General features: G+C 35.6%; 1 protein-coding gene across 2 annotated transcripts in view; it reads left to right on the top strand.

Moving 5' to 3' along the window:
- MATN4 (matrilin 4) overlaps positions 1–13,729 on the top strand; it is a 109,378-nt gene that overhangs the window by 34,904 nt on the left and 60,745 nt on the right. For both annotated transcript variants that reach the window (XM_053720282.1, XM_053720202.1), the window contains exons 4-6: positions 7,416–7,538; positions 10,671–10,793; positions 12,450–12,572. In XM_053720282.1, the coding sequence (XP_053576257.1) occupies positions 7,416–7,538; positions 10,671–10,793; positions 12,450–12,572 (369 nt within the window). The remainder of the gene's footprint in view (positions 1–7,415; positions 7,539–10,670; positions 10,794–12,449; positions 12,573–13,729) is intronic.

The following is a 13,729-nucleotide window of genomic DNA, read 5'->3' as shown; positions in this document are numbered from 1 at the left end:
ATAGAAAACCTTGGGAGTGAGTTGAAAGTCTGTGTTGCCCAGCGACAGCCCCAAAACATCACTGCTCTAAAGGAGATCTGCATGCAGGAATGGGCCAATATACCAGCAACAGTGTGCGACAACCTTGTGAAGACTTACAGAAAACGTTTGACCTCTGTCAAATTGTAGCGAAATTCAGGATAAACCTTCTATAATAACTAGTTATACCAATAAATGCTCTTACTTGTTTTTTAGTTAGAGGCTGTCGCCAGTTCTGTATGGCCTCTACTTTTGTTGTCTGAGGTTTAACTAATCCTCTACCAATAGTATAACCCAAGTACTTAGCTTCCTGTAAACCAACAGTACATTTTGCAGGATTGGCAGTTAACCCAGCGGACCGTATTGTATCAAGTACTGCTTGAACTTTTGGAAGATGGGATTCCCAATCTGTACTATAAATTATAACATCATCCAAATATGCTGCCGCATAACGAACATGGGGTTTCAGAATTCTATCCATCATCCTCTGGAATGTTGCCGGGGCCCCATGTAAACCAAATGGCAACACCATATACTGAAATAAGCCCTCTGGGGTTGAAAAAGCTGTCTTTTCCTTTGCTTGACTAGTGAGAGGCACCTGCCAATACCCTTTCGTTAAATCAATTGTAGTGAGAAAACATGCTTTTCCTAGCCTTTCTATCAACTCATCTACTCTAGGCATTGGGTAGGTGTCAAATTTGGAAACACAATTAAGCTTACGAAAGTCATTACAGAACCTTAATGAACCATCCGGCTTTGGAACAAGCACGATTGGACTGTTCCACTCACTTTGTGATTCCTCAATTACCCCAAGCTTTAACATTTTTTCTACCTCCAGTTTAATAGCCTTTCTACGAGCCTCAGGGACCCTATAGGGTTTAAGGCAGACCTTCTTCCCTGGTTCTGTTATTATGTCATGCTTAATAACATTAGTTTTTCCCGGTACCACAGAAAATACCTCTTTGTTCATTCTAATAAAATCCTTGACCTCTCGCTTCTGATGTACAGATAGGGTTTCCGATATATTTATCTCTGGTTCAGTGACAGGGAGTTCTGTTGGTTTTAAGGTAACTAAAACTTCCCTATCTTTCCAAGGTTTTAACAGATTTATATGATATATTTGCTCAGGTTTCCTTCTCCCTGGCTGACTTACTTTGTAATTAACATCATTTATAACCCTGATATTATTTCTTGCCTCTACCAATGTTGGATCCTCCCATTGGGCTTTTTTAAAATTAACAGGGCCACCAACCAGATCTATCAAATCATCAATATTTTCCGAGCTAGTACTTGGTACTTCATTACTCTGAGAAGGTTGATCACCTACTAATACAGGCATAGGGCAATAAATCTTATTTTTCTCCTTTTAAATGGAACCCCCTTCAAAATCAGTTTCAGAGAAAGGAAATACATAAATATCAGAAGTTTGACATATTTCTGGAGATTCCCATAACTCCAGAAATTTTGGAAAATCTCTCCCTATCACCACCTTATGGGCTAAATTTGGTACTACACCCACACAATATTTTAATTTACCACACTGAGTCTCAATCTCCACCTCAGCTGTAGGATATTCCTGTTTATCTCCATGAACACAGATAATTCCCATTTTTCCCCATAATCTAATACTGCATCTGGTACTAAAGATTTAGCCCCTAGTGTGACCATACTTCCTGAATCAAGCAAAGCCCTAGACACTTTACCATTAACCGTCACAGTACACCAATGGGAATCATTATTAACAGAGCTGTTGCTATTAGACAATAGTGAATGTGCAACATTACAGTCCATAAATTCATCTTTATCACAGTCTCTAGCAATATGCCCAACCTCATTACATTTAAAACATCTTACAGGTTGGTTATATTTAAATGTTTCCTTAATTCCTGGGGAAATGTCTCTGATGTTTTGCCTATACACCTGCTGCTCTCTTATCCCCTTTATCCCCTGAACAGTCTTACCAGTTCTTGTAGAGCTCTGGGACTTGGGATTGTGGGGCTGATCCATTGAAGATTGTTGCAAAACTTCTCCTGAAGCTATAAATCTTTCGACCAATACAATCAACTGATCCGCTGTTTGAGGATCACCTTGATTAACCCACCGCCGCAGGGAAGCAGGTAATCCACGCTGAAACCGGTCCATCACCAGTAGTTCCACTATTTTGGTAGCCGAATTAACCTCTGGTTGCAGCCACTTCCTGGCAAGGTGTATAAGGTCGAACATCTGGGATCTTGCAGCATTATTAGATGAAAACATCCAGGAATGGAATCTTTGTGCATGGACTGCCAAAGTCACCCCCAGGTGCAAGGATTTCTGCTTTCAATTTCTCATAGTCACTGGCTTGTGCTGGCTCTAAATCAAAGTAGGCCTTCTGAGGTTCACCACTAAGAAATGGCGCAAGTATACTCGCCCACTCAACTGTCGGCCATTTTTCTCTTTCTGCTGTGCGTTCAAATGCCAAAAGATACGCCTCAACATCATCAGCTGCTGTCATTTTTTGAAGATAATGACTAGCCCTTATTACTCTGGAACCTTGGCTGCCACCAACATATTCAGAGTTCAGTTTTTCTGATATGGCTTGAACCTCTCGTTGCAGAATTTGTGTAGCACTTTGTTGCTCTTCCCGGGTCTTCCTGAATGTCTCAGCTTGCACAGCAGCCATCTGTTGTATCAACAATTCAGTGTTCTCCTTCTGTGATTTAGCCAGCAGCATAGCACTCTCTGACTGGGCCAAGACCAACTGTTGCAGTGCTGCACTATTTTCAGCAGCTTTTCTGTTAGTCTCCTGCTGTATAGCATTAGAATGTATCAAAGCTTTAATGACTTCCTCCATGTTGCTTGCAGATTATTATGCCCTCAGACATACAACGTGGTTGCCCGCATTCTCCACCAAGTGTAACAGGGACCACTTTTAACCACGGTCTTCTAGGGCACAAATGCAGCACAGGACAGTCCACTGTAGTTTTAAAAGGCTTTATTTTTCACAACAATAACAAACAGGCAGTTCATTTTCAAAAGAGGGAAATCCTTCCTCTGCAGCAAAGTTAAGTACTTTTAAATGTGTCCCAGCACTTCACAGCATTCCACAAGTGCTTTGTAAAAATAATGTCCTTTTACAGTTCACAGGAACAAAAGTCTTTTACACAGTGTAACAAACACACACACCAGCTTCTGTAGCTGTGTAACTCTCTCTCAAGGCCTAAGTGAGGCTGCTATTTAAACCCTCACAACTTCTAATTAGCCACACCTGTGATTAGCTGCTGGACAGCTTCACAGCTGTCTGGGATAATGGCCCACCCTCTCTCCAATTATCCCAAACCCCAGGGACCCAGAACACAGTTTATCAACTGCATAATCAAATACACACTCTTTCTCCCTGGGGTTTTAACTGAAAGGAGAAATAGCATGTACAATGCTTGGTCTTAAATATCTTCCATTTATAACCAGGCCATGCTTTCTGTCACAATATATATATATATATATATATATATATATATATATATATATATATATATATATATATATATGTATTTTCCCCTATGTGAAGAATATTGGAATGTGAAATATTTACAGTAACTACATTTATTAGTATATGAATATAGCATAAATATGCTTTTACATGTTTCCAGCTGCTTGACTGAAAATGGCTCCAATGCACTTATATATTCATATTTATATTTATATATATATATATATATATATATGTATACATATGTATGTATGTGTTTATATGTGTATATATGTCTGTAAATACATTTATATACATATAAATACATAAGTAAATACATACACACACGTACTGTGTATATATATATATATATATATACACACAGTATATATATATATATATATATATATATATATATATATATACATACAAACATACATATACATTGAATATATCTTCATGTTAAAGCCCTTTGCAGTCCATTTGTATCTAACACCTGAGACTTCATATCTTTGAGCCCTTATAACTTATTAACAGAAAAGGTAAGATACAACGTATGATAGACAAAATACAAAAATTGGAATCAAAATGCAGATAAATGTGTATATATGTGCACTAAAGGATACAGTCCTGAAAATATATTCTCCGTCTTCTCCTTGTTGAAAAAACCTCCAAAATAGAAAGAGAACTGGAACTAATGAGGTAATCACATTATATTTCTATATGTGAATGTTGATGTGATTACTTACTTCACCATTTCCAGTTCTCTTTCTTCTTTGGAGGTTTTTTACTTCAGGGAGAAGATTACAAGATGGAGTATCTATTTTCTGGACTATATCCTTATAACTTTTTATTGCATTTTTTTTAAATAAATTGTATTAGATAGTGTTATTATGAGTGTAACTGTACTGTTAAATATATTCTTGATGTGTTTTGTTCAACTTTTTTGACTCGCGTAACAGTTAATCAGAGCTCTGAAATCGCGCTATCCTAAATTGCATTCAATTCCATTGCACTCAAGAGAACGTGTTAAATTTCAACTTGTAATACACGCGCTACCTCTGTCACGCGCAAATAGCCACGATAAACCACTTTTCGCTTGCGCACAACAGTTAGCATGACATTAATAATCTAGCCCTAATTACTCTAAAAGGAAAAAAAACCTATGCATATGAAAATAACATTGAATTTAAGGAACATAGCACTGAAATCAGCATAATATGATTTGTATTAGGCATAATATTAAACTTTAAAGATACGCTGGGATCTCGCTCTGTACTTCGTCCTCCATTGTGAACTATTATGTAACAGAGAGCAGCACATTTTTAGAATCCGCCCCTAAGTGACCTCAGATCATGCACGAGATGTGCCAGCAGTTTTTGCAACAATGTTGCACCAATGTTATACATAGTTGCAAACACTGCTATAGAAAAAGTTCCTAAAGACAAGTTCCTAAGCTTCTCTCAGCCTACTAAGCTGTACTCTTCAACAAAGGATACCAAAAGAACAAGATACAGTTGAAAATATAAATACATTGTAAAGCTGTTTAAAACTGCATGCTCTATCTGAATCATGAACATTACATTTTAACTTTAATGTTCCTTTGATGTTTAATGCATATATAAAAATAACATTTTGACTTCTGAATTAATAAGGGAGCCTTACAATTTGTATCTTACATTTTATCTTGATAATATCTTAAAGACAATACTGGGGTGGAAGTGTTTTATTTGGCAACTAGAAGCTTTCTGGTGGGACATCAGAGAATCATCTTCTATATATCAAATCATTTTTCCCAGGCATTCTGTTCTGGTTCTACTTATTTGGAGAAGTTATAATTTTGGAGCCCTCTTCAAAAAGAATAAATGTATTTTTTTTTTTTTTTTTAAACAAATCAAGAAAAAGAGGTGGATTTCGGCATAAGCACAGTACAAAACATTACAACCCATTTGGCACATTGGATAAAGTCTCAGTTTCTTTACACCATAAATGGTATTAATAACTTATACACAGCTCACTTTGTTGTTAGGTGTTAAGAGTAGAGTAAAAAATGTGAACAGATGCCAAATGAAGATTGGATAGTTTGTAGAATAAATAACAATATGTTCTATTTATTCTTAAATAAATATTTGTATATGTATATGATTTTTTGGGTAAAATATATAGGCATATCTATTTTAAAATTCAGCTACTTGACTACAAAGGGCTCCAATGCACACACACACACACACATATATATATATATATATATATATATATATATATATATATATATATATATATATATATATATATTCAGCTTTGTTTATCTTAGTTGCAGTGGATTGCCATGAAACCCACACATATTACTCTTTATGGTCACACAATCTTTCTTTTGCCACACATATTTTCAAATCTGAAAGCATTTACTGTTCCTTAAAATAATACAATATTCAGCCATTCAGAGGGCATTCCCATTAAAAGCAGTTGATGTATATTTATAAAGAGTCATTGTGCTTTACCTAGTAAATTCTTTAATAAAAAAAAAAAATCACCATTCAGCTATTTTCAAAGCAAAGTTATGAAAAGTGATTGTTCTTAGGCCTTTCTAAATAGCCCTCTAAATCATCATCTTCATGTTGTATATATTCTGTTGAATCAGATATGGCTAAAACAGAATGAATTGAGCTACAAAACAATAATTACTCACAAAATGTAACTATAAAGATCCAGTTTAAATGACTAAAAATGTTGGACATTGACACAATGGTCGATGGACCTATTTCATTCTTGAAAAGTGAACTATTATACATTTGTGAGACTAAAAAAAACCTCAGATAAATATAGGGAGTTGATATGCCTTCCAAAAATAATACTAGGCCAGAGTTGTCAAATATTTAAAGGGACATGAAACTCAAAATGTCATGATTCAGATAGATCATACTATTTTAAACTACTTTCAAATTCACTACTGTTATCTAATTTGCTTCATTCTCTTGTTATTCTTTAATGAAGGAACAGCAATGCACTACTTGGGAGTTAGGTAAAAGCCAATAAAAATATATATGTGCAGCCACCAATCAGCAGCTTCTGAGCCTACAATTTTTAACAAAGGATATAATGAGAACTACACAAATTAGATAATAGAAATAAATTGGAACGTTATTTAAAATTACATGTATCTGAATCTTGAAAAAAAAATGTGAGTTTTATGTCCCTTTAATATTATTACAAAAAATGTTGGGGAACTATTCAATGGCTTTTACAGTATTTCTTAATCTTGAATCTTCATTAGAATTCAGCATATTGGCACATAAAGTCAATTAGAAAATAGTAATTCTAAAGAGTTTGACTACATCATTTCTGTACTTCTACAAATCAATCAATAGGAGACTAAACTATTAGCTTAAAGGGACATTAAATTCAAAATCAAACCTTCATGTTTCAGACAGAGCATACAATTTTAAGCAACTTTCCAATTTACTTTTATTGTTAAAATTGATTAGTTATGTTGCTATCCTTAGAAGAGTAAATCTAGGTAGGCTCATAAAAGCTCAGGAGCGTGCATGTGTCTTTAGCACTCTATGACAGCAGTATTTTGCAACAATGTATAACACTGCTATAAACAATGTTGCAAAACTGCTGCTAAAGATACTAAAGACATGTGCATGTTCCTGAGCTCTTATGAGAATACCTAGATTTACTCTTCAACAAAGGATAACAAAAGAATAATTTCATTATAGACGTAAAATGGGAAGTTGTTTAAAATGCATGTTCTACCTTAATAACAAAAGTATAATTTTGACTTTACTGACCCTTTGCCATTATGATTATGAAGAAAGGCTTTTATTGCTAATAATTTATAAGTTAGTAAGTCAGACCATAGTACGTTTAATGCAAACAAATTCCTTATTATTCCGTTTAATTCGGTTAAGGACAAAAAGTGATTTTTTTTCTATCAACCATGCAGGTGTCGATATGTGCACTGAGATGGACCATGGCTGCCAGCATAGCTGTGTTAATGTCCCTGGATCTTATTATTGTGAATGTAATGAAGGATATAAACTCAATGCAGATGGGAAAACATGTTCTTGTAAGTATATTTTCCTGAGAATATTAGTCTATGGGGTGTATTGCAGGGAAATAAATTGTATTTAGGTTATTTTATCTGTTCCGTTTGAAAGAGGGTTTTTAAAAATGTATTACAGTGCTAAGTGGGAGCTGTCATTACAGCCAGTAAGCAACAGATATCTAAGGGGGTCAATTTATTATTGGCTGAATTGGGCCAATTCACCCTGTTTCCGCGCGAGCCTTTAGGCTCGCCGAAAACAGGAGTTAAGAAACAGCGGTCTATAGACCGCTGCTCCTTAACTCATACACCACCTCTGAGGCTGTGTAAAGCAATCTGCCCGATCCTATACGATCGGACTGATTGACACCCCTTGCTAGCGGCAGATTGGCCGCGTATCTGCAGGGTGGCGGTATTGCACAAGCAGTTCACTAGAACTGCTTGTGCAATGCTGAATACGGACAGCGTATGCTGTCCTCATTCAGTGATGTCTGGCAGACATGATACGCTACAGCATATCATTCAGTGATGTCTGGCAGACATGATATGCTACAGCATATCATTCAGTGATGTCTGGCAGATGTGATATGCTACAACATATCATTCAGTGATGTCTGGCAGACGTGATACGCTACAGCATATCATTCAGTGATGTCTAGTGACGTTTCGGCATTACTACCTTAATCATGCTCCGTTGTGTGCTGGATTGAACTGTTTGCTATGGCAGACGTGATATGCCAGACTTTAATAAATTGACACCTAGGTATCAGTTACACAAAGCTGTACAATTCCTGTTAGTTCCACTTCAAATTAAACAGCTTTGAATTAACCTTTTATCATAAAAAAATATTCCAAGCATGTTGAAATGCTGTTTTTTCATATATACTACATCAGTGTTTCTCAATGTCACTCCTCAGCACCCCTAACAGGACAGAATGTTATCATATCTGAACTAGAGCACATGTGAAATAATCAACTGACCAGTAACCATGGTTACTAACCTGATTATTTCACCTCTGCTCTGATTATTTCATCTGGCCTGTTAGGGGCACCAAGGACACTGTTCTGATGAAAAACATTTTTGAGTACAACGTAAAAAATATTCTTTATTATATGTTAAACATAAATAATATATATGGTAAACATATATATATATATATATATATATATATATATATATATATATATATACATACATACATGTGTGTGTATATATTTATGTATATATGTATATATATATTTGTTACCTTCAACATAATTATGTTTCTTTGGCAATAACACATTTTATTACATCTATAGATAACAAAGGATGTAGTTTAAAAAAAAACACAAGCAATTTTTTCCCTATGGTAAGAGGAGAATACAATTCCACTACAGCCAATTTCCACTTTATAAATGACTACACTTATTGCTGACCATTGCAAATAAAATAGTCATACAGTATACATTGGCAGAATTTGTAATAATTATAAAACAATTTCCCACGTGGGATGCAAATCTTTCTCAGACTTTTGCTGTAATAGAAAACAGAGCTTGTTTTGTTTGTTTGCCAAAATAGGTAATTGGTACCTTAAGTAAGTGGGGCGTCTGGCTGGCTTGTCACTTATGCAATTTTGCAATCAGTTTTCAATGTTTCAAATTCCAAACATGGCTGCCCAACACTGCCAATCAAGATAATGTTTTACTATTTAATTGCCCTAATCTGAAAAAGCATTACCCAAACATAGGTCAATTACATGATACTATTTATTATCAGAAGGTAAATGTCACTGATTAAGGTTAAAACAATCTTAGTGCTATTGTGAGTAAACAGGTAATAGTGCTTATATTTTTGCATTCAAATTACAAGTTTTAAAGGGACATAAAACAAGTTGGGGTAGAGACAAAATATAATATGTACTTTAATTACTTTACCTGCAAATGTATACTGCAGTGCCTCGCCATTAACCTTTTCTTTTTATTTTCTGAATTGTACAGCTCTAACTCCCCCACACATTTCCTCTATGACTGTATCTATTGTTGTTTTGGTAGAATGCAAAAGTAAATAGGGATTATCTGCTGGAGCATGCCTGGAAGATGAACTCGGTTGAAATACAATGCCTGTGTCTAAACATTGATGGGGGGGGTGGAGTTGGCTGCTCCAGGCAGCTTAGCTATGTAATTCATTTTGCTTCTTTTTGAAAATTATTTAAAAATAGTTGCAAGCAACTTTTAAACAATTTTTTTATGCAAACTATTTTTAATTAATAATTTATTTTAGGATATGCACAGATCTCAACTTGTTTTATGTCCCTTTAAGTTTCTTTTTATCGATCAAGTGATAGTCTATCTGCTGAAAGTGCTATTTTGTGCAACATATTTTGGATTGCACTCAAGTTCAATACTTAAATGCACCTCTTGTAACACAAGCACAGCGAGTGCGCTATTAAATCTTCCTGCATTACCCATTAAAGCTACAGGTTGTACTAAACATGTTTGGCCTCGTTAAGATGCTTTGGTTAAATATTTTAGCCATACAATTGTAATACCAGATATTGTGTTATTTGTAACGCATGGTGGCACAAAAGATAATACAATTTACGCTATTGATTGCACCCTAATTGTCATCTAATCCTATATGTAACCATGATAGTTCAGAAACATTAAAGCTACTTTATTAGCATTTAAAACATTTTAGTTTAAAGGTACAAGAAAATCAAAATGAAATGTTCATGATTCAGACAGAACGTACAGTTTTAATTTAATAACTTTTATTATCAAATTTGCCTCATTCTCTTGCCATCCTTTGGTGAAACTTGGCTCCATTCCATGGCAATACTGAGGTAGGCTCAGGAGCGTGCATGTGAACTGTATGTATAACATTTCTACAAACATTATTGCAAAGTAACACTGCTGTCATATAGTGTTCAAGACACATGCATGCTCTTGTGCTCAGCTCATTATACAGAGAGAATGTGGTAAATTGGAACCCAACGTTTTTAAATTGTACACTCAGTCTACATTGTGAAATGTAATTTTGGCTTCAATGTTCCTTTAAAACTACATATGTTGTCATGTTAAAAGGACAGAGTGAGCTTTATAAAATGTTGTGCAGATGTTTAACGTGCTGGGTATACAGATTATACATTGTGTGTAAATTCTCCTATTTTTATTCAGTGATAGACCTTTGTCTACAAGGCAATCCTGGTTGTGAACAGCTCTGCGTTAGCTCCCCTGGCTCCTACTCATGCGCTTGTAGAGCGGGATTCAAGCTGAACAGTGATAAAAAGACTTGCTCTAGTAAGTTGGCACCCTTTCTTGCATCTTTTAATTCTGTCTCAGGTCAATTAAATATATCATTACTTTCTAGATGCAGCTGAATTTTACCTGTGCAACATATACAAATTCTATGCATATATCATAGACTCAGTCATGTCATAAAAAGGAAAACGTATAGCACTAGTGGACTAGAGGGCTGAAGGTTGAGTGTTTTAGCTGTCTGGAAGGCTGGTGGGTGGGTGGTCTTGTTGTCTAAAGAGAAATCTGTATTTGTAAGGTGGGTGGTCTGTAGATAGAAACACCCAGGAGAAGACATCTGATATCAAATTATTTGACCTAGTGAAGCATACACATTTTATGTTTGTCATCATGAGCAAAATAGAATTCCATATTTTTAGTGCACTTTCTGAACCATTATTGACATTGCTCCTGAGTGTTGTGCTAGGCAGTCTGCTGCCCTGAAAGATGTATTAGAAATTGCACCTCAGCATCCTACACCCAATCTCATCTGCACAGACACTGACACGGTATAAAAAAAACTGCTCTGCCATGTGTGCACACACAGCCACACAGCCACATTGTGCCAGACCAATATATAAAGCAATAGAAAAGTTTAACAGGTAAGAACCAAAAGGCCCATAGGGCTTGATTAAATTTCCTTCTGAAGAGTAATCTTATTCCCTAATATGATTTTACTGATATTCTTGAATTCCCTTACAGTCTTTGGGGATGATTTATTAAGAGTCGGACAGACATGATCTGCTGTAGTGATCATGTCTGCCCGACATCGCTGATTGCATTCAGCATACATTGCAAAAGCAATGCCGCCCCCTGCAGATTAGTATACGATTGGGCAGATTGCAGACCACAGCCTCAGAGGAGGCGTATGAGTTAAGAGGCAGCTGTCTTAAGACCGCTGCTTCTTAACTCCTGTTTCCAGTGAGCCTGAAGGCTTGCGCGGAAACAGCTGCATTGGGGCCAATTCGGGCAATGATAAATCGGCCCCTATGTCTCATCACCTCAAATAAAGTAAAGTATGAATTTCATACTATACTATTCTCAAATGTTATCAGAAAATTAATTAATGTAGTCTTTCATTTTTTAAATGCAAACACGCACACACACACACACAAACAAATATACACACATATATACACACACACAAACATATACAGTATACACACAAACAAAAACACACACAAACATATATACACACATATATAAATACACAAACTCACATACATACAAACACACATACAAAAACACACATATAAACACAAAAACATACAAATACACACACACACACACACAAACATATATACACACATATATACACACACAAACATATACAGTATACACACAAACAAACACACACACAAACATATATACACACATATATACACACACAAACTCACATACATACACACATACAAATACACACATATAAACACAAAAACATACAAATACACACACACACAAACTCACACAAACACAAGCATACACACACACATACACTAGGAACCAATGATCTATCAAATCATATAGGAGCCCTCAACCAATTTAATTTTACAAAAAGTATGGGTGATCAATCTATAATGTTTTTGAAAGGACTGCAAAACCTAATGATAACTAGAGATAAAAACTCTCCTACTAACCTGAATATGTTATTGTTTCCAGTGATAGATCTTTGTGCCCAAGGAAATCACGGCTGTGAGCAACTCTGCATTAGTTCCCTTGGTTCCTATTCTTGTGCCTGTCGAACTGGTTTCCAACTGAACAATGACAAAAAGACCTGCTCTAGTAAGTTGACACTTTTGTGTTGAATATTTTATATGTCGGTAAAAGTAGAACACTTATGCAAATTTATAGTTTAGTTAGGGCACAAAAAGGGACATCTATGTTATATACTTTTTGCCCAGTTTACCTGAGTATAAGACAGAACAAAATGCAGGAGCAACAGTGTAAAACTCTGAGGTGACTTTAGCTCAACTATTGCCCAGGCATTAAAGGGATATGAAACCCAGAAAATGTCTTTTGTGATTCAGGCAGAGCATACAAATTAAAAATCATGGTGTTCTTTGATGGAGAGATACCTAGGTAGGTGTCTGGAGCACTACATGGCAAGAAATAGTGCTGCCCTCTAGTGCTCTTGTACATAGATAACATTCTTGCAAAACTGCTGCTACCGAAAATGTATTAGACATTGCACCTCAGCATCCTGCACCCAAATTCATCTGCACTGCCATTGGCACTGCATAAAACACTGCTCTGCCATCTGTGCAACTTCCGGTGCACCCACAGCCACATTGTGCCAAACCAATATATAAATGAATAGAAATAAAAGGTTAAAAACCAAAAGGCCCATAGGGCTTGCTTAAAGGGACACTGAACCCAATTTTTTTTCTTTCGTGATTCAGATAGAGCATGCAATTTTAAGCAACTTTCTAATTTACTCCTATTATCATTTTTTCTTCGTTCTCTTGCTATCTTTATTTGAAAAAGAAGGCATCTAAGCTTTTTTTTTTTATTCAGAACTCTGGACAGCACTTTTTTATTGGTGGATGAACCACCCACTTCTGCCTGATTCTCTGCTATTTTTTCAATGTTGCCAACCTATGCTAGCCCGGAGCCTAGCCTCTCTATACAGCATGATACCCCGGTAAAAGTCCTGTACTATATATTCCACCACTGAGTAGATATTAAAAGACTTTAGTCCTGATTATCAATCAGTATACTCTAAAACCTCTACCTATTTTCACAGGATTTTTTTTTTTTTTTTGCAGCAAGTATTTTTTTTAATGTAGAGGGACCTGAAATAAAAATTTGAAATGCACAATGCATTAGCAGAACTGCTTCATGTTAAAGTTATGACTGTTTCAGTGACAGCTTTTAATTTGCATGGAGCACCTACATTCAATCCCACACCTGCTCAGCGTGTATATATTGTATTGTAATAG

The sequence above is a fragment of the Bombina bombina genome, chromosome 1, assembly GCF_027579735.1.
Source record: "Bombina bombina isolate aBomBom1 chromosome 1, aBomBom1.pri, whole genome shotgun sequence".
In the NCBI taxonomy this organism is placed as follows: Eukaryota; Metazoa; Chordata; class Amphibia; order Anura; family Bombinatoridae; genus Bombina; species Bombina bombina.
This window is presented reverse-complemented; position numbering and strand designations above follow the sequence as displayed.